The following is a 21,903-nucleotide window of genomic DNA, read 5'->3' on the forward strand; positions in this document are numbered from 1 at the left end:
TGGGAGTTGTGTACAGGCCACCTAACAGTAGTAGTGGAGTTGGGGATGGCATCAAACAGGAAATTAGAAATGCGTGCAAAGGTAAAACAGTTATAATGGGTGACTTCAATCTACATATAGATTGGGTGAATCAACTTGGCAAGGGTGCTGAGGAAGAGGATTTCTTGGAATGTATGCGAGATAGTTTTCTAAACCAACATGTAGAGGAACCAACGAGAGAGCAGGCTATTCTAGATTAGGTATTGATTAACGAGGAGGGGTTACTTAGCAGTCTTGTTGTGCGTGGCCCCTTGGGCAACAGTGACCATAATATGGATGAGTTCTTCATTAGGATGGAGAGTGACATTGTTAATTCAGAAACAAGGGTCCTGAACTTAAAGAAAGGTAACTTTGAGGGTATGAGACGTGAATTGGCCAAGATAGACTGGCAATTGATTCTTAATGGGTTGACAGTGGATATGCAATGGAAGGCATTTAAAGACTGCATGGATGAACTACAACAATTATTCATCCCAGTTTGGCAAAAAAAAATAATCAGGGAAGGTAGTGCATTCGTGGATAACAAGGGAAATCAGGGATAGTATCAAAACAAAAGATGAAGCATACAAATTAGCCAGAAAAAGCAGCCTACCAGAGGACTGGGAGAAATTCAGAGACCAGCAGAGGAGAACAAACACCATATTGAATGGCGGTGCAGGCTCGAAGGGCCGAATGGCCTACACCTGCACCTATTTTCTATGTTTCTATGTAATACAAGATGTGGAGGGTCCACTGCACCTCATTATCAGCTGCCCATTGGTGTACTTTGTTACCGGTAAAGTGGGACCCATTTTCAGACTGAATTTCCCATGTGGTGACATACACGGCCATTGGTTGGTGCAGACCATGGATCTCCCACTCCTGGGACTGCAACTGGCCAGGAGTTGGTGTACAGTCGGACTGGAGTATTGTCTCCGGACAAAGGGAAGGCGGCTGCCTGCCAGATGGCCTTACCTGCAAACCCGACAACTAGCGCCTTCGGTAAACCATTCCTGTGGTTGTACGTCAGGGTACACAAAAATGCTGGAGAAACTCAACGGGTGCAGCAGCATCTATGGAGCGAAGGAAATAGATTAGATTAGATTAGATATAATTTATTGCCCCACAGCCAGGCTACGTTTCGGGCCGAAACCCTTCACTGTACGTCAGGGGATTAATCAGAAAATGGGACCCCACACCCCAAGCAATGGGGGAGTCAGGCGGTGGTTCGGGCTTGGGTACAGCGTGACCTCCCGAGGGGAGGGCCATGACCTCTTCATGCAGATGGCTAATGCTGTCGGCCCTACCAGAGATGTACCATATCCATTTTACAACCGAGAAGTGCTGTGCGTGTCCCTCCTTATGGGAGATGTTGGCGGATTTAACCCAGGTTACAAAAGGTAAGTGAGGGTGCATAACCACTATCCCACCTGCCGTAAGGTGTTCGGTAGCAAGGAGTGCCAAGTAACATGCAAACAACTGTTGCTCAAAGGGTCAATATTGCGCGGCGGGATCAGGCTTTGTCCAGAAGCCGAGACACGCCCGCTGTCCGTCATGCTGTTGCCACAGACTCCACTCCTCCTCACGAGCAGTAGCTGACACCTGCAATTCAAAAGAGACATTCACCCACCATGAAGCAAGCGGGTGCGCCTGCTCCACCATCCTCTCAGCCATGTAGTGGGACACAGCCACCCCATCGGGGAGGGTAACATAGAAACATAGAAAATAGGTGCAGATGTGGCCTGCACCGCCATTCAATATGATCATGGCTGATCATCCAACTCAGTATCCTTAACCAAATAATGTAGGGCTGCTTGGGGGGAGGTTGTTGGGGCATGGGGTGGTTGAGTGGGGGCGGGGCGGGTTGTGGGAGAGGAGGGGTTAAAGGGGGGGCGGGGTTTGGGGGGGCTTGTGGGGGGAGGGTGGGTTGTGAGGGCATGGGGGGGTTGTGGAGGCGGGAGGTTTGTGGGGGAGTGGGGTTGAGTGGGGGTTGTGGGGGAGGTATGTTGAGGGGGGTTTGTGGGCGGCTGGGGGGTTAGGGGGGGTTGTGGGGGGAGGGGGGTTTGTGGGGGTTGTGGGAGTGGGTAGTTGTGGGGGTGGGTGTGTGGGTGGGGGGTGTGTGGGCAGGGGGGCTTGTGAGGGGTAGGGGTGTGGGGGTGGGGAGTGGTTGTGTGCGGTGAGAGGGGCGTGTGGGCGGGGTGCAGTTGTGGGGGGGACGGGGTGTGTGGGCGGGGGGAGGGGGGAGTGAGCTCGGAGAAAAGACGGGGGAAGAGCCATGGGAGAGAGGGGGCATCACGGGGGAGGGGGTGGTGTCAGCGAGGGGGACTAGAGGGGTAGTGGCTGGAATTGGCGGTGTGATGGGAACTCACAGCGGGCACTGGTCGTTCTCCTCCGCAGGGATCAGAGTCTCCGCTTTCTGTTTGGCGACATCGGTGACATCTCCGACTCCGGGCTGGGTCGGGTCTCCGACGCTGGGCTGGGCTGGGCTGCGTCGGATCTCTCCGAAAATTGTGTCCGGTTGGAAACCTCCACCAGCTCCAGTAAAGACACAATGGGGCAGGAAGGGGCGGACCGTACCGGGGAGTGACATGGGAAGAGACTAATCCGCGGCGCTGACTGGCAGAAGAGATTGATATGCGCACACGCGATGCATAAGATTTTTAAACCTCGGTAACTTTTACGACATTCAACTGATTGGAACAAAACTTGTGAGTAAACTGGCGAAAAATCGTAGCGATATCGCGAACTGTTTTTGTGCAAATAGAAAAAGTGCAGACCCATATGTATAGATAGATAGATTCCTGATCCTCTGTAAAAAGTTATCATTTTTCTCCTAATCAGAAGAACGACTTCCCAGCTCCTCGATCTATCTAGGGTGCAGATCTTACATAGAAACATAGAAATTAGGTGCAGGAGTAGGCCATTCGGCCCTTCGAGCCTGCACCGCCATTCAATATGATCATGGCTGATCATCCAACTCAGTATCCTGTACCTGCCTTCTCTCCATACCCCCTGATCCCTTTAGCCACAAGGGCCACATCTAACTCCCTCTTAAATATTGCCAATGAACTGGCCTCAACTACCTTCTGTGGCAGAGAATTCCAGAGATACCAGGTGAGGCAGGTTCTTGAAGTGTTGATTTTCAGAATTAACGTTAAAAATGTGTCTCTCACAAAAGTGCACTTGGGCAGGAATTGTCGCACACGTGTCAGTGACCAAAATCAGTGGTAAACACTGAACAGTGCCTGCCGGGCTGTCCCTGCACACTCCCAGAAGCTGCATTCTTGCTGTTGTTCTTCGCGTCCTTGAACAGTTGACAAGTACGTGTGAGATCCAGTCTTAAAATCTTTACAAAACAACTAAACATAACATCTTACGTCAATGCATCTGTTCAATTCCTGGATGGCAACCCCGTGCGACATGTTTAATTCCATCTACTTCCAGCCCGGATTTAGAAACCTACAACACAAGCTGGCCAGAAGACAACAACACCGGATTTAGGAAACTGACCCGGTGAAAAACATGTGGGCATCCTACTGATAAAAAGCCCACTGTCACGCCGCACTTCAGGATCACACTCGGCCCAGGTGTAAGGTGGCAACACAGTGCAAACATGTCGCATGCAAGTGAGCGTTTGCTGCTGCTGGTTTTCATTAGCACCGTGGAAGGGTTCACGCTGAGATATGCGGTCGACTGCTCCTACTCTTGTGACCGGACCACCGCTTGTCCCCATACTGCGGGCTGCAAGAGGACAGTGCTGGATGACTGCGGCTGCTGCCATGTGTGTGCAGCCGGCAGGGGCGAGGTGTGTTACCGCACCGTGGCCGGGATGGACGGGGTTAAATGCGGGCCCGGACTAACGTGCGTCTTTAACAGCGAGGAGGACGACTTTGGAGACGAGTATGGCATGTGCAAAGGTAAGTGCAACGAGAGAAATAAGAGTTAAATTACATGAGCAAAACACACAGTGCTGGAGTAACTCCGCGGGCCAGGCAGCATCTGGCTGAAGAAAGGTCTCGACACGAAACGTCACCCATTCCTTCTCTCCAGAGATGCTGCCTGTCCCGCTGAGTTCCTCCAGCATTTTGTGCATTGTTGTTAAAATAAAGGACGAGATCACGGGTATTTTTGTTACAAATCCGGAGGTGTGCCGCTTTAACCTGGAACGGAGCCGGTAAATGTCCTGTAACGATGCACTTGTGAAGCAGGTTGTCCCACCTGCCAACACCAGTGCTCGCTCCGCCAGCGGCTCATCGCCGGCGATCTCAGTAGGACGATTTGCACATCGCTGGCAATTCACACGTTAGATCACACGCTGAAGTACATAAATTCTAGGAGCAGAATTGGACCATTCGGCCTAAATTCTAGTTGCAGAATTAGACCATTCGGCCTATCAAGTCTACTCCGCAATTCAATCTAGCTGATCTATCTTTCCCTCTCAACCCCATTCTCCTGCCTGCGCCCAATGAATAACCCCTGAGACCCGTACCAATCATGATATCCTCATTAAAGCTGTGGAATTGCGTAACAAAACAAACAAAACGCTCACTACAGAGTGTCAAACAGTACTGACAGCGGATCGGGGACTTCCATTATGTGGACCCGACTTTGGACTTTTTCTTTATGACTGCGTCAAAATTTGTCGACAATGCATTTATGGGTTGTACAAACGAATTTCATTGTGCTGGTCGCAAGAAAGATGAGAAGACAATGGAGCAAGTCTAAATTATACAGTTTCTGTATTTTATAGCACTTTATTGTAATCTCGAAATAGTTTTGCAAAATAACAAGAAAACGAATCTCTATAATCTACTGCAAAATGCAAGCATCAAGTGTATCACTCTTGCACACTCAAACGACACGTATCCTTCACCTCGACCCGAAACATCACCTATCCATGTTCTCCAGAGATGCTGCCTGGTCCGCTGAGTTACTCCAGCACTCTGTGACCGTTCATATCATTGTTTTTTGTAAGAAACTGAAATGTAATGTATCGGTGAAATGTCAAGAAAGGGGCATCAGATTGGTATAGTGGTTCTGGATTTATCCTCCCGCTCACCCTCTTTACATCTCAGCATTAGCGTTTAAATTCCAAAGCAGATTCTAAACCAATGCCAGATACAGTATTTCTAAAACTGATTCGGCCCAACAGTGTGGGGACATCTTCATGCACTTATTTAAGGGGAGCAATGAGCGAAATTGTGCAGGGTTAAAAAAACAATTTATAAAAGTGATATAATTCAATACGAAGTTCGAATGTATACATACCGTCGCCCTTGATATTTCATTGTCTCCGTTAACGTTATTGTCCGAATACTCGTATGTTTCTGATTCGGATGTTGTTCTTTCAGATTGTCCCTTTGGAACCTACGGGTTAGAATGCAGGAAAGTCTGCAAGTGTCTGTTCGGGATCTGTAACAGAGTGAACGGCCAATGCACGAAGTTTCTGTTTTCTCAAATCCCTGAGGCAAAACCTGGAATCCGGAGGAAATCTGCGTCTCCGTCAGGTAATTTGCGGCACAAAGCAGCGACGTTTCATGTGACTTTTGGTCATTCAGAATTGTTTCAGCATCTACCGAATGGTAAAATAGCACAAGGGTACTTTAATATAACTGATGATATTCAAATATTGCTTTGTTCAGCTCGGTACGATTACTTGTATTCGAGGCTGCAATTTAAAAATAACTTTTAATACATTAAGAGGCAGAGACTTCATTCGATGAAGACTTCTAGTTCATTTAAAAATCCGAGTAAATGTACTAATCCTTTAAAACAGGAAACGAGCAAGGATCGGGCTTCAGCAACGATGATTTGAAGTCGACTGTGCTCAGAGATAAAACGAACAGTTCGATTGGAGATAAACGGCAGCCCCCACGCTGATGTTCGTCTGGATTTCTGTTCGGCGCGATTGTGATTCACCATTCACCATTATGGCGGCAACTTCTTTCGTCGAACAACCAATATGTGTCGTATTTAAGTATGTCTTTGTGGACATTCCAAATGTTTGTATAGAAGTACTATTTTTTGTATAATTGACATTCTTGATTTATTACATTTTGTAAAAAAAAGTGCCTTATCAAAAATGTTAAAGCCTTCAAATTCAATGGTAGCTTTTGGAAAACCCAGGCAAACACTATGTTCTAACAACAGGAGAGATATGGTGGTGAATGAACTCCAGCTGCTGTTGAGGACACCATGCTACATTCCAATGACATCTGAAATAGACCAAGAATTATTTTGTAGACATTTGCCCTATACTACAAAAACAAAAATACTTCATATTTCCTTCACTTCTACTCTGGTGCCAAATAGTAATCTCTTCAGTGAACCTTAAGGAATCAATGAAGCCCAGGTCAGACTTGCGTATTTAATTATAATGTGGTAGAGCTTCTCTAGCATACCTAATTCTTAAAAAGATGGAGGAATAACTAAGCATTTGACAGATCTATCACTTTGAACTTCTCTTTCCAACTCTTATAACATTATTTCATGCAAATTTTCATGTTCAGTACTGCTTTGAACTTTACTTGCTTAAAAAATAACAAAAAGGAGTTTACGGATCAAATGATCCTTGAACATCATTCAGTGAAGTCACAACTGATCTGAATTTGCTATCAACACTATCCTTTTTCCATTTTGAGTTATTTTTCATTTAGCATGGAAACAGGCCACTAGTCTCAGTGACCATGCTGTCCATTTATCATCCATTCCCACCAGTTCTATGTTATCCTACTTTCTCATCTGCTCCCGACACACAAGGGGCAATTTACAGTGGCTGTCTTTGGGATATGGGAGGAAACCGGAACACCTGGAGGAAACATATGGTCACAGAGAGAATGTACAACAGACAGCATCCCAGGTCAGGAGCGAGCCCAGGTCTCTGGCATTGTTTTAAACCCATGCCTTTTCCCTCTTTCTAATATTTCAATCAAATTGAAATATAAATGTTGTTATATATTTCCTATCCTTCCTCTAACATTCTTTATCTTGACCTCACACAATATTTCAGTTTTTTTAATTTCCTATCCAATTCAGTTTTACATAAGAACACAAGTAATAAGTAACAAGTGCAAGAAATAACCACATATGGACCCTCAACCCCAGTCCTCCATTCAATAGGATTCTGAAATTGTACGTTTACTTCCCACACACTACTCATTTTTCTTGAAAAAGTGTGAGGAATCAAAGCTTCCCAATCAACCAGCCCCTTTAGCTGTGGCAATGTCCATTATTCCAAACTCTCCCAGCCTATAGAAACAATCTTGTAGCATTGATCCTTTTCAGAATTTCATATGTTTTCATTGAGAGGACCCCACATTTTTTTGAACTTCAGCTGGCATGGGTTGCATTTCTTCAATCTCCTTTTAGTTCTCTCGACCAACCCATCTGTTTACAATTATTGCATAGATTCCAAGGCAAATATTTTATTCTATGAAAATCAAAACTGCACATCCTATTCCAGGTTCCTCGTTTTAATAATGAAGCACAGTTGCAATTAAGCCTGATATAATATTTACCACATTAATTGCTTACTGTAAAAAGATTTTATCTTTTTGCACTTCAAGAACACTGAAAGTCAATGTTTACCAGTTTTTCACCATCTAACAATAATCTATTCTTCATTCAAAAGTGTAGCAAATCACATCTTCCTATGCTATAATCTTTTATTCACTGTTATTTTTTAAATGCATGAAACTACAACATGAAACTGATGCAAATATTTTGGTGTTGCATGACCTTTAGAACTGAAAGATGAGTATCAATTCAGATCTATTCTGTGGAGGTATGTAATTTAGAAATAAACTATTAAAGTTATTTAAGGTGTATTTTTCTCATGATTCTGAATTCCTTTTGGGTATGCTGCTTCTCAGAGAATGTAAGACTTTTTCAGGTCGTGTGCCAGACTAGCTACATTATGTCCCAATATGTTTCAAGTAATTTAGTTTAGTTTAGTTTAGAGATACAGCATGGAAACAGGCCCTTCGGCCCACGCCAACCAGTGATCCCCACACATTACCACTATCCTACACCCACTAGGGACATTATTTACATTTACCAAGCCAATTAACCTACAAACCCATGCAGGTCACGGGGGGAATGTACAAATTCTGTACAGACAGCACCGATAATCGGGATTGAACCCGGGTCTCGGCGCTGCATTCGCTGTAAGGCAGCAACTCTACCGCTGCGCCACCACCACCGTAATAAATAGAACAAAATTACCAACAACAAGATAGAGACAAAATACTGGAGTAACTCAACAGCTCAGGAAGCATCTCTGGAGAAAAGGAATAAGTGACCCTTCTTCAGACTTTCCTCCCACATTCCAAAACCCTGCAGGTATGTAAGTTAATTGGCTTCTGTAAATTGTCACTAGTGTGTAGAGTCGAACTCTAGTGTACAATCGATGGTCGGCATGGACTTGATGGGACGAGGGGACTGTTTTCATGCTGTGTTTCTAAAACTAAAAATCATAGGATAACCTAACTCTAACCCTAAAAGATAGCACAGTACTACCCTTTTTACAGTCTTCTCGTAAAAATAATTGAGCTGAAATGACATACGTGAAAGTAATTTCACTCTGAAACTATTACTCTTAATTACATTGTTAAAGTAAAATGCAATAGTATATCAAGCTACATTTAGTACTTGCAAACAATTTTTCCCCAAAATCAAACTGTTCAGTTCAATGAAATAATGGATTTTATGTATTTTTAGTTTTTTTTTAATCTTAGCTTCTATTTTAATCTTGTATGTATTCCATAAACAGAACAAACCAGCCTCTAATTAAAAGATATATTAAAAGATACAAATAAATTGTCGAGAAATTAATGCAGCAATTTAGTTAGTCACAGAAAGGTTTTCTAGAGCTGTGTAAATCATACTGGGAATTAAAGCAAAGGTTTAAAAACTGCTGATCAATCCCAGTGTGGCCCTGGCCCACCTGCTAGGATGCTGTCAGGATTGCCAGTGGTGTGGGCTGTCTGGGACAATCAACTAGGACAATGAACTTGAGGAAATGCTCCGTGTTCATCACTGGATTGAGGGGAAGACAATTTGAAGCTGCAGGTAAGAAAATGCCAGCAATGTCAACAATACCAGTTGTGCCAGCATAATTCTGGAAGTCTTGCCCGTGTGTGATCTTGATTTAAGACCTGCCCCAAGGCAGAACAATCCAGATAGGTTCATTGATTGGTTGTAAGATGCAGCATGGAAACAGAACCTACGTCCCACAAATTCCATGCTGCCCATTCACACTAATTTTGTTATTCCAATTTCACATTCACTCCCTCCACACTGGAGGCAATTTACAGAGGCCAATTAACCTACAAACCTGCATGTCTTTGGAATGTGGGAAGAAACCGGATCACCTGAAGGAAACCCACACGGTCACAGAACAACTGTGCAAATTCCACACAGACAGCACCTGAGGTCAGGATCAGAGATCAGGGTCTAGGCCTCTGGTGGTGTAAGGCTGCAGCTTTACCAGATAGGACATGAGATGAAATCTCTTCTCACTAATCCTTTAATAATTCAATAATATTGATTCCTAACATATTGTTAATTCAATTTTTAAAGCGTGTGTTTGGAATTGCAGAACCAAACACAAGAAAAGCCTTACTTTCAAATCAAAACCTGAAGATACAAGCAAATGCAATGGAGAAAAATGGGATGTATATGATGGTGCTGGCTAAATGTAAAGAAAGTACCTGGCATGCAAGGTATTTTGTTATTTCAGTTAGTCACATGGTCAAAGACATAGTGACATCTAGAGATGTAAACTATTTATACACTATTTGCAGTATTTCTTCAGCTTCACATCATTGTTTGAACCACCTGGGCTCTGAAATAATGATTAAATGCTGAAATTACTAGAAACCCAGCAATATCCAAGGATAATTTAGCTTTTAATAATTACCAGAACAAGTGGGTCCAGCACTCACCCATAGCCCCCAACTGCGCAGGCACAGCTGAGGAGTTCCCGTTGTGATGCTAGATATTCCCATTGTGACTCGAGTCCTGGCCACCCTCCCCAACTGTGCCCCGCCATCCCTCTTCCTACCCCTATCCTCCATTCGCCCAAATCCCTCCACACTCCCTCCCCCTCTTCATCATCCCTTTTCTTTCCCCGACCTCCTCCCCTCCCCCAATCCCTCCCTCCCTCCCTCCCTCCCTCCCTCCCTCCCTTCCTCCCTCCCTACCCCCTCTCCCCTCCCTACCCCCATCCTCTGCCTCTATTCCCCCCCCCCCTCCTCCTTGAGGCGGGGGCTGTCGGGGGCAGGGCTCGAGCCTCCTGGAGCTGGGGGAGCGGGAGGGCTTGAGGCGGGGGCTCTCAGTGGTGGGGCGAGCGTCCTTTAGCCGGGGGAGGGGGAGGAGAGGACGAGGGTAAATGGCGCAGCCTCTCCCCGCTCCCGATCCCCGCACCAGTTCCAACCCCAGCTGAGGGCCCGGGGGGGACAGAAATTAAAATAGAAGGAGCTGTCGGGTCGCCGTTGGGAAGAAAAGATGACGGTCTGAAATTGTGCAAAGGCCGCGCTGAGGACCCGTGGGTTGTCCTTTGTGATGCTTGTCAAGTAAAGACGGCAAGTGAGGTGCGGGGTAAGTGGGGGCGCTGTATTATTTCTTTTAAGTTTTAAACGTCATCCACCTACTTACTTATCATACCTTTCACATTAACATGTTATCACAGACAATAAAGGCCCCAGCGCAGATTCCAATCATGACTTCCAATCAAATAAAAATCCTGGACTTTTTAGTGCCTTCCCTCACAGTGGAAAGTGTTGATTCTGCTGTGGGGGGACGTTCATGTTAAATTCTATAGTGTGTTGTGTCTTTTTTAATTTTTTTATTTTATACGGATGTATGGTAAACTGATTTCTTCTCTGTAAAGCACTTTGGCTTCAACGTGCTTTGATTTTAAAATGCTATAAAAATAAAAAATACTTACTTACTTACTTTCTTCACCACCCTTTACATCCTATCACCAAGCCAAGTTTGAAACCAATTAAGCTGCTCACCTTGCATCCTATATACCTTACCTCAAGTGCCAACCTACCATATAAGACCTTGTCAAATGCCTTACAGAAGCATTGGGCGGGTGGGTTGTGGGGGACGAGGTGTGTGGGTGGGGGGGGGGAGAGAGAAAAGACGGGGGTCGTGGGGGAGAGGGGAGTATCACAGGGGAGGAGGGAAGAGCCAGCGTGGGGGACCAGAGGGGAAGGGGCTGGAGCTGGCGGTGCGATGGGGACTCACAGCAGGTGCTGGTCGCTGGACGTTCTCCTCCACTGGGATCAGAGTCTCCGCTTTCAGTTTGGCGACATCTCCCGCGTCAGGCCGGGCTGCTTCCGGTCCCTCCGAAAATGGTGTCCGGTTAAAGACTTCCGCCGGCCATCCTCAGCTCCAGTAAAGGCGCGATAGTGCAAGAAGGGGCATGACAGGAGAAAAGACCAATCCACGCAGCGCTGACTGGCAGGAGAGGAGATCGATCTGCACACTCGTGGTTTATAAGATTTTTAAACCTTGCTAACTTTTACAATAGACTACTGATCGGAATCAAACTTAGTGCACTCGCACCATAGGAGTGATCTGGCGAAAAATCCTAGCGCAAACCGGTAGAGCACAAGATCAGAGTTTTAGTTATGTACTAGACCAAGTGCAGACCCGTTGGATCTGCTCCCCCAATGCATCCATTCTCTACCCATAGCCCGCAAGCAAGGCGTGGCCCTCCAACTCAAGCCGTTCCCGAACATAATATTCCAGAACTCCCCTGCCTCCCTCAGCAGTGGGCTTTTAAAAAAAATCAAATTGCACTTGCCCTGCGTGTTGCAATAGCAATTCGGCCTCCCCCTCCTGTGAGGTGAAAAGTTCAGAGTGTTCCTTTGTCGCAACATTGTACCGAAGTGTGTTGGAAGACGGCAGGAATTATTTTAATGTTATCGTTATCGCATAGTGTTTTTGCAAAGATCTAAAGACATACATATATACAAGATGAGAGTTTTAGACCAAGTGCTCCCCCAACACACTCGTTCCATACCCGTAGTCCCCATGGGAGGCGTGGTCCTCCAACTCAAGATGCGTGTTGCAATAGCAGTTCGCCCTCCCCCTCCTGTGAGGTGAACAGTTCAGAGTGTTCCTGTGTCGCAACATTGTGTTGGAAGCTGGCAGGATTGATTTTAACCGTAGAAATCTTGTGAAATTTGGCATTTTTGAAGCTTTAATCACGAATAACGTGAAATATAGGATGAAATCTTCATTGAATGATCACTGCTAGCCGAGCCATTGTGAGGTCATCAGTTGAAGCTGGTCATTTTAAATTCAAAGTATTTTGATTTTTTTTTAACTTTAATCAGTAATAAGTCAAGAAATAAAGCATAAAATGTTCAGTGTATTCTAGGTGATCACTGCCTAGAGGGGGGAAATGTGAATCAGAATATGTAAAATAATTGTGAAAGTTGGCATTTTTTAAACTTTAATCGCGGAAAATGTGAAATATATGATGAAGTCTTCAGTGAAGCTGATCACCACTAGCCGAGCCATTGTGACGTTATCAGTGAAAGCTGATCATTTTAAATTCAAAGTCTTTTGATGTTTTTAAACTTCTTCCTTACTTTTAATCAGTAATGTCAAGAAATAAAGCATAAAATGTTCAGTAAAGGTGTTCTCAGCCTCGAGGGGAAAAATGTAAATCAGAATATGTAAAAATGTACTCATTACATTTAGTGTTTTTGCGAAGATGTAAAGACAACCACATATACACACACATATACACACTCATATATGCACGTATAAGATCAGGCTTTTAATAAATATATGATATGATGATAGATAGATAGGTATGCATTGGATGGCCAATGGTTGATTAGCCAGCATAGTTCTGTATGAGGGAAATCATGTTTCACAAATTTGATTGAATATTTTGAAAAAGTAACCAAGAAGGTTCTTCAGGGCAGGGACATGGGTATAGTCCATAAGGGCTTCACCAAGACCTTTGCTAAAGTTCCACCTAGTATTCTAATCGAGAAGGTGGTCAATGATTATATATATTCTATTAGAGATTACAGGTAATTGAGAAATAAATATTTGGTCATGAATTACATAAGCACGGAAACGCGTTTAATACCAACAAGTATTTAAGTTCACAGCCAGTTGATGAGATTGTAACTAATTGTCAGTTACAGTGAGTGTAGATTCATTGAAGTCATCAGCAGCAGTTAGCTCTGTTTCTGCATTGTGGCAAACATTCAGATGAAATGTAAACATTAGGGGATGTACATTCTATTAACCATGCTCTCTTAGTATTATTTGATTGACCAGGCACCAGAGAGGAATTTTACATTATTCTATATTTTTTTAGTTCTCTATCAGCATTAGAGATTGTCTGGGATAGAAAAACATGGTATACAAAAATAAGAGAGACTTAATACTTTCCAATGGCATAAATGTCTTTGAAATATACTAAATGGAGGATACATTTTAACGAGCAGTTCACAAAATTGGTCTAAATGCAAATTCACAGAACATGTTAAAAAAGATAATCCTATTTTAGCGTGACTTTTTTTACTTGCAATTATAAATTCAAATGTGAGGAGCAGAGTTAGGCTATTCGACCCATCAAATCTACACCGGGTGACGCCAGCAATGGCTGCCTTGCCAACAGTCTGTCTGTCCCATCCTTCTTTGTGTTTAAATAGTATGCGTTAGATGCATGTTTTTAGTGTTCTTTTGCTCGTTTTATGTGAGAGGTGCGTGGGGGGGAAGTTGGGGGAAACTTTTTCTAATATCTTACCTCGACGAAGATGCAATTTTATTCTGTATCGTATCTCTGTCCACACTGCGGCCGAACATCGAGGAGTTGGCGGCCTTTGCTGGAGATCGACCGGGTGCGCCATCGTGGGAGCCTGCGGACTTACCATCATGGAGCTTACGATGCCTTGGCATGGGATTGACGTCGGAGCTCCAACCACAGGTGCCTGCGGACTTTAACATCGCGGAGCTCGCGGTCTCTGCTCAGAGACCGATTTCGGGGAACTCCAAGCCGCACGAGCTTCGACCGCACCAATGCGGGGGATTTGATTGCCCCGAAGCGGGGGCTTCGACCACCGACTGCGGGAGCTTCGATCGCCCAGACAGATGGTTCGACTGCCCTGACTGCGGGAGAATAAAGAGGAAGAAGATTGGACTTTTTTGCCTTCCATCACAGTGAGGAATATGGGGAATCCGCTGTGGTGGATGTTTATGTTAACTTGTATATAGTTATGTGTCTTGATGCTTTTTTTGGTATGGCTGTATGGTAATTCACATATCACTACACCTTAATTGGTACACGTGACAATAAAAGACCTTTGAAACCTTTGAAAAAGATAATCCTATTTTAGCATGACTTTCCATCCTTGCAATTATAAATTCATGTGATAGGAACAGAATTAGGCTATTCGGCCCATCAAGTCTACTCCGCCATTCAATCATGGTTGATCCATTGTTCCCTGTCAACCCTGTTCTTCTCCGTATAACCCCTGACAGCTAATTATGTAAAAAAGCGGAGTAACATAACTGGAAAATCTATTTTTCATTTTAGAACCATTTTCTCATTGGGAACTGTTAATTATTAGTAAATTATTAATTCTGCAGCAATTATGTCCAAAATTTAATCCAATTAATTGCTTGTAAATTAAAATATCGGTGATATTTAAATTCACTAATGAGCCTTTGGGTGACAAGTTTTTGTACTAAGCACATGTAGATCTTTGCTGATACAGTGGAGATAGGAAATCTCAAGTAATTTCACAGAAGGCAGGAAGGAAGAGAAATTAGGCAGCAGGGCAAAAATAGTTACTCATACAGTTTGCAGGTGCATGTATACATTTTAAATAAATATTGTTTCAAATTCCAGTCCTAACATTAGTCTTCTTCTTCTTGCCTATGGCGTCCACAGCCTAAAATTGTAGGACAGCTTGTTCTATTTGATCTTATTTGATTGTGCACGCCAGGTTGATTGCATTCGTCGAAACAGGGCGGACCACGTGAAGGTTGCAATCTTCCACCCCCTAACATTAGTAATTTAAATGCACAATTTATCATTTAAGCATTGTCCACTGTTGTTAATCTGGAAATGTTTGTTGCTCACTGCTCTCTTCAATGTGAAATGGTAACTTACTTCACTCTACTTTGTTTGTCATTGTCAATTGGCCTTATCAGTGACAACATTCTCACCTCAAGAAGCTTGGTTAGAGACAGAGCAAGTGAAAGACAAGTGGAGACCGGTGCAACACGAGAGGAGGAAGGTTGAATACTGGGATTCAAGCTTCTTTCTGAGGAACTATGTCCAGGAATTGCTCTGCGTCCTGCACGATGGCAACATTAAATTTACATTGTAGTGTTTCTTCAAAGAAATTAGGTGAATTCTTTATTCAGTTTCAAAATATAATCTTGCATCACGTTAATCTCCTCAATCACTTGGGCTATTTCTATATAATTAGAGGCAATATTCCACATGGCTTATTAATGGCCAGAATGTTGTATACTAATAAACAGTGGCCCTGAAGAGTCATGACCCCATATCATGTGATCAAGGGTAGAAATTTCAAGATAAGCCATAGGTCAGATATAGTGGTGCGGCTGACATCTGCACTGTCCCAGTAGTTGAGTACATGCTCAGAGAGGCTTTAAACTCACTTTACTTTACTTCATCCTGACACAATCAGCAACCCTGTTTCTTTTAATGATGTGTTTCTGACCTTCTGAAAAATGTAAGTCCTGGTAAATGCTTGACTTATTTTAGTTTGTTTTAATTTTTCTAATTAATTATTTGTAATTTAAGGTGTTTTTAATTACATTTATCTTCTGTTTTTTTTTATTTTAAAGCTTTTTTTGTTGAAAGCTATTTGGATAATTTTTAAATATATATGCCCAGCACATGATAATCATGAATTTGATATTGCCTCTACCTTCTTGAAAGCTTAAAAAGATTTGGCATGTGATTGCATGCTCAGTGAGTAGATTAGATGGAAATAAACGGGGGAAGCAGAATGATGGAAATCCTCAGAGAATCAGCATTGACTCATTTGGCTTTCTCCTGTGTCATGGGCAAGGTATGAAAATATGTTTAAATACTTCTCCACTGTCTTAAATATGTTTAATGCCTTTAATACCTCATCCCTGTTTTTTAAAATGTGACCCAAGTTCTCAAATGTTCAAATTTCAACTTTTCCTAGTCTGACAAAAAATTGTTCACCTGTCACATTAGTTCCTTTTTCTTTAGTTTTTTAGTTTTAATTTTAGAGATACATTGTAGAAAGAGGCCATTCGGCCCACCGAATCTGCACCGATCAGCTATCCCCACACATTAACACTACCCTACACACACTAGGGCCAATTTTACATTCATACCAAGCCAATTAACCTAAAAAACCTATACCATACATCTTTGGAGTGTGGGAGGAAACTGACGATCTCAGAGAAAACCCATGCAGGTCACGGGGAGAACGTACAAACTCCGCACAGACAAGCACCCGTAGTCAGGGTTGAACCCAGGTCTCTGGCGCAGTAAGGCAGTGGCTCTACCGCTATGCCACTGTGACGTCCTCTATTTCTATTTCTATTTCTATAGATGCTGCCTGACTTGCTGTTTATTTTGAGCATTTTCAGTTTTTTATTCCACCAAAAGAATTGTTTACACATGAAGTTAAACTTTGATTTATGTCTGCATATGTCATGACATTTGGGAATGTTTGCTTAAACTCCATCACAGTGCATTTCTTCAGGTGAAATTTCACCAGACCTTAAAGTTCATTTCATGAAGACATTAAATTGCAGAGTAAAAACATCAGTTGTGTAACCGAACATGAATGATTGGGCCTTGATTTAATCTCATGGTATAAATCAACAAATCCATTAGAACAAGTTCAAACAGGTTTATAGGATAGTAAATAGTCAGCCCTTACAGCTTTTCAAGGCAAAAAAGTAAAGCTCTTGTTGCAATGAATGAAAGGCAAGCCTAATTCAAATAAGTATTCAAACATTTTAACAGCCTTTTAAAAAAAATGATAATTCAATGGAATCAACCATATCTAAAGTAAATTCTTGCTTATTAGCTCCAACAAAAGAACAGAACTAAACTTAGCTACTCCATCTGTACCCGACTTTCTTTCCTGTTTCGTATTTTTAACTTCCTATTCTGAGCTTCCTATTTTGGAATTTGCTGGGCTTCCTTTTAGTTTCCGTGTCAGCTTTTCACCTCCGTGTAAAATATTTATTATCTCCAAAGTGATAAATGTCCGTCAGAAGTAGAAAAATGCTGGATTCCATTCAGTAAGCTCACGCAAGCAATCAACTCCTGTAAAACAGTTTGCAAATCTAAATTGTAAATATCCTCTTCACAGTTAAATAATCAGAAGTACAATCGATGCTTTTAAGTAATAATCTCAACACATTCACAAAAAAATCCATTAGCTATCTTTTAGATTCCTTTTATTTCAGCTATGACAGAAAACAAAAAACATTACCAAAAATACCAAATAGAGTAATTGGGTTGGATAGAAAAATATTTACCTACACATAATGAAAGTGTTTCTTTATCTAATAAAAACAGACATTGACGGAAAAGGTACTTGGCCTAACATTTCAAAATCCCAACCCCATTCGTGAAGTGGGGGATATTTCTGTTCATTAATGTGCGTTGGAATTGACCACATCCTGACATGTAAAGGTGGGTTAATTTCAAATGTTAGGGTAGATATACATGTAGAGGGGCAATAGAAACATAGAGAAACATAGAAAATAGGTGCAGGAGTAGGCCATTCGGCCCTTCGAGCCTGCAACGCCATTCAATATGATCATGGCTGATCATCCAACTCAGTATCTCATACCTGTCTTTTCTCCATACCATATAACAATTACAGCACGGAAACAGGCCATCTCGACCCTTCTAGTCCGTGCCGTACCCCCTGATCCCTTTAGCCACAAGGGCCACATCTAACTCCCTCTTAAATACAGTCAATGAACTGGCCTCAACTACCTTCTGTGGCAGGGAATTCCACAGATTTACCACTCTCTGTGTGAAAAGTGATTTTCTCATCTCGGTCCTAAAATACTTTCCTCTTATCCTTAAACTGTGACCCCTTGTTCTGGACTTCCCCAACATCGGGAATAATCTTCCTGCATCTAGCCTGTCCAACCCCTTAATAATTTTGTAAGTTTCTATAAGATCCCCCCTCAATCTTCTAAATTCTAGCATGTACAAGCCGAGTCTATCCAGTCTTTCTTCATATGAAAGTCCTGCCATCCCAGGAATCAGTCTGGTGAACCTTCTCTGTACTCCCTCTATAGCAAGAATGTCTTTTCTCAGATTAGGAGACCAAAATGAATCAATGCTCCCTCAAGGAGGGCTGCAAAACTGGAAAAACATCATGACTTTCAATAAAAGGAGGCAAAATAACTTGATGGCCACTAAGAGAGCCAGCAAGAATTGATCTGGGAATAAAAAATGTTATTTTTAACCAATGGGTTCCATTTATTATATTTCCTCTTTATGGTATTCAGGATCTACATAAATTCTGTCAGGAATGTAATGAGTGGAAATTCTGGGCTAGACCCAACCACTCCCTCCACTAATTCTGCCATAACTTTAAACGACATTTGGACAAGTACATGCATAGGAAAGACTTAGAGGTATACGGGCTGAACACGGGCGGGTGGGACTAGTGTAGATGGGGCAATGTGGTTGGATTGCATGTTGGGCTGAAGGGCCTTATTCTGTGCTGTATGACTCTATATCTAACTGATTGGAGGCACAATGGTTTGAGGCAGAACACAGTCCATCTCGCCTAGCTGAGAATTCCACAGTCCTGGAGTTAGAGTCATACAACACAGAAACAGGCCCTTCAGCCCAACTGGTGCATGGCACCCAAGATGCCCCATCTAACCTAGTCCCATTTGCTCACATATGGTCCATATGCTTTGAAACCTTTCCTATCCATATACTTGTCCAGGTGTCTTTTAAATGCTGTTATAGTACCTGCCTCAACTACCTCTTTTGGCAGCTTGTTCCATATATCCACCACCCTAATTCGATGCGCAGGCACCCAATGATTGTGGTTCCATCCCAACTATCTGCCCTTGGGCTGGTAGGACAGAAGGTGGGTGCAATGGCTAATGATCAGCTTAAATTTCACCAACTGCTGCTCCATGCATTTTGGTTCCAATTATGGAAAAAGCAACATGTTATTCCAGGAGCGATCTCCATTGTTGCATCTTCGGTGTCTCCATAATTTTCATAAAGCACCAAAAGTATTTTTTAATAAAAATGAACTGCAGATGCTGATTTATACCAAAGATAGACACAAGTGCTGGAGTAACTCAGCGGGTCTGGGAGCATCTTTGAAGAAAATGGATAGGTGATCTTTTAGAAACATAGAAACATAGAAAATAGGTGCAGGAGTAGGCCATTCGGCCCTTCGAGCCTGCACCGCCATTCAATATGATCATGGCTGATCATCCAACTCAGTATCCTGTACCTGCCTTCTCTCCATACCCCCTGATCCCTTTAGCCACAAGGGCCACATCTAACTCCCTCTTAAATATAGCCAATGAACTGGCCTCAACTACCTTCTGTGGCAGAGAATTCCAGAGATTCACCACTCTCTGTGTGAAAAATGTTTTTCTCATCTCGGTCCTAAAAGATTTCCTCTTATCCTCAAACAGTGACCCCTTGTTCTGGACTTCCCCAACATCGGGAACAATCTTCCTGCAGGTAGCCTGTCCAACCCCTTTAGAATTTTGTAAGTTTCTAAAATATCCCCCCTCAATCTTCTAAATTCTCGCGAGTACAAGCCGAGTCTATCCAGTCTTTCTTCATATGAAAGTTCTGACATCCCAGGAATCAGTCTGGTGAACCTTCTCTGTACTCCCTCTATGGCAAGAATGTCTTTCCTCAGATTAGGGGACCAAAACTGTATGCAATACTCCAGGTGTGGTCTCACCAAGACCCTGTACAACTGCAGTAGAACCTCCCTGCTCCTATACTCAAATCCTTTTGCTATGAATGCTAACATACCATTCGCTTTCTTCACTGCCTGGTGCACCTGCATGCCTACTTTCACTGACAGGTGTACCATGACACCCAGGTCTCGTTGCATCTCCCCTTTTCCTAATCAGCCACCATTCAGATAATAGTCTACTTTCCTGTTTTGCCACCAAAGTGGATAACCTCGCATTTATCCACATTATACTGCATCTGCCATGCATTTGCCCACTCACCCAGCCTATCCAAGTCACCTTGCAGCCTCCTAGCATCCTCCTTACAGCTAACACTGCCCCCCAGCTTTGTGTCATCCGCAAACTTGGAGCTGTTGCATTCAATTCCCTTGCGGGGTCGGGACCCATTTTTCTTTTTATTTAAAATCGTTTTAAGGATCGTCATAAGGTCATAAGGGATAGGAGTAGAATTGGGCCATTCGGCCATCAAGTCTGCTCCGGCTGATCTATCTCTCCTAAAACGCCATTCTCCTTCTTTCTCCCCATAACCTCTGACACCTGTACTAATCAAGAATTTATATATTTCTGCCTTAAATATATCCACTGACTTGGCATCTAGAGCCTTCTGTGGCAAAGAATTCCACAGATTCACCACCCTCTGACTAAATACATTTCTCCTCATCTCCTTCCTAAATGAAGGCGATCCCACTGGTGGAAACATCCTCTCGACATCCACTCTATCCAAACCTTTCACTATTCTGTATGTTTCAATGTGGTCCCCTCTGATCATGTGCGGCAAAATGGGATAAACCAAGTTTGTTAATGGCAAATATTTATGATACCGTGTTGTAATTATGCTGTAATTCTATCCATTAAGTGTGTCAATGTGATAAGACTTTCTCATAATACTGTACTATTTTCAACACTGAGACGTGTTTGGTAATCTGGCACTGGATTGTTGCCATTATTCACACGCAATCGAAATCTGCTCTGCCTGAAAAGACAAAAATAAAGCAAATCATCCACACAAATGCAAGGCAGCAAGTCAAAGAAAATATAATTTTTACTCAATTCATCAATTTATTATTAAATATATAAAAAGATTGAAACATAAAAACATGAAAACATCTCTTCTTCTTTTAACAATTTATACTGCCTAGTCTTGGTAGCCTTTAGGGGCTGTCCCACTTGGGCGACCTAATCTGCGCGTTTCGACCTTCAAACCCGCAGCATGGTCGACACGTGGTCCTAGGAAGTCCTATGAGATCGCTGGAACTCTCCTTCATGCTCGAGGAAGTTCCCGAATACCCGTAGCCTCAGCTAGGTAGCGGAAAAATTTTCAGCACGTTGAAAAAATTTCCGCGAGTAAAATTTGTTCGGCATGGTTCTTTTTTACTCGTAATGCAGTGGAGTGGGGTTGCTATTTAGTTACAGGCAGTCGAGGGCAGCCGTAGGCAATCTCCTTCGTTGATTGGGCATTTTGATTGGCTCATTGGAGTTTTCAGGACCAAGGAAAACCGACCAGTAGGTTAAATGCCCGCTAAACTTTATTATACTACTTAAAAATGTCTCTCCCCCCGCTTCTCCCAACCTTCTCTCCCTTCTCTCCCCTTCTCCCCCCTTCTCTCCCCTCCTCCTCTTCTCTCTCCTTCTCTCACCTTCTCTCCTCCCACCTCCCACCCCCCTCCGCGCTCTCTAAAGGACTTTCCGTACACTGTGGCAGCCGTTTACCTTCCTCTTCATCGCACAGACAGCGCTCCCCCACTTTCCCTGGCCCCCGCCGTTGCGATGTGTTTGTGTGTGTGTGCGGTTGGTCGATCCAGCTCGAGGCTTCCCAGGCGAGTGCCCTGGAGCTTGAAGGTCGAAGATACTCTTCTTAACTCGCGGATTAGGTCGCCCAAGTGGGACAGCCCC

General features: G+C 43.3%; 1 protein-coding gene across 2 annotated transcripts; it reads left to right on the plus strand.

Annotated features, from left to right (window-relative positions):
* Positions 1–3,478: 3,478 nt before the first annotated feature.
* Positions 3,479–21,102, plus strand: esm1 (endothelial cell specific molecule 1). Of its 2 annotated transcripts, XR_004413641.1 has the most exons (4): positions 3,479–3,935; positions 5,370–5,525; positions 5,795–7,153; positions 21,092–21,102. XR_004413641.1 is itself a non-coding variant. In XM_033030729.1 (3 exons), the coding sequence occupies exons 1-3, from the start codon at positions 3,632–3,634 to the stop codon at positions 5,896–5,898; spliced, it is 564 nt and encodes a 187-aa protein (XP_032886620.1). In that variant the 5' UTR covers positions 3,479–3,631; the 3' UTR covers positions 5,899–7,844. The 2 variants fall into 2 exon arrangements, 1 of the variants encoding a protein (XP_032886620.1); XM_033030729.1 differs by lacking the exon at positions 21,092–21,102 and having other exon boundaries at positions 5,795–7,844.
* The last annotated feature ends 801 nt before the right edge of the window (positions 21,103–21,903 follow it).

Source organism: Amblyraja radiata, chromosome 1 (genome assembly GCF_010909765.2).
Source record: "Amblyraja radiata isolate CabotCenter1 chromosome 1, sAmbRad1.1.pri, whole genome shotgun sequence".
NCBI classification, from domain to species: domain Eukaryota; kingdom Metazoa; phylum Chordata; class Chondrichthyes; order Rajiformes; family Rajidae; genus Amblyraja; species Amblyraja radiata.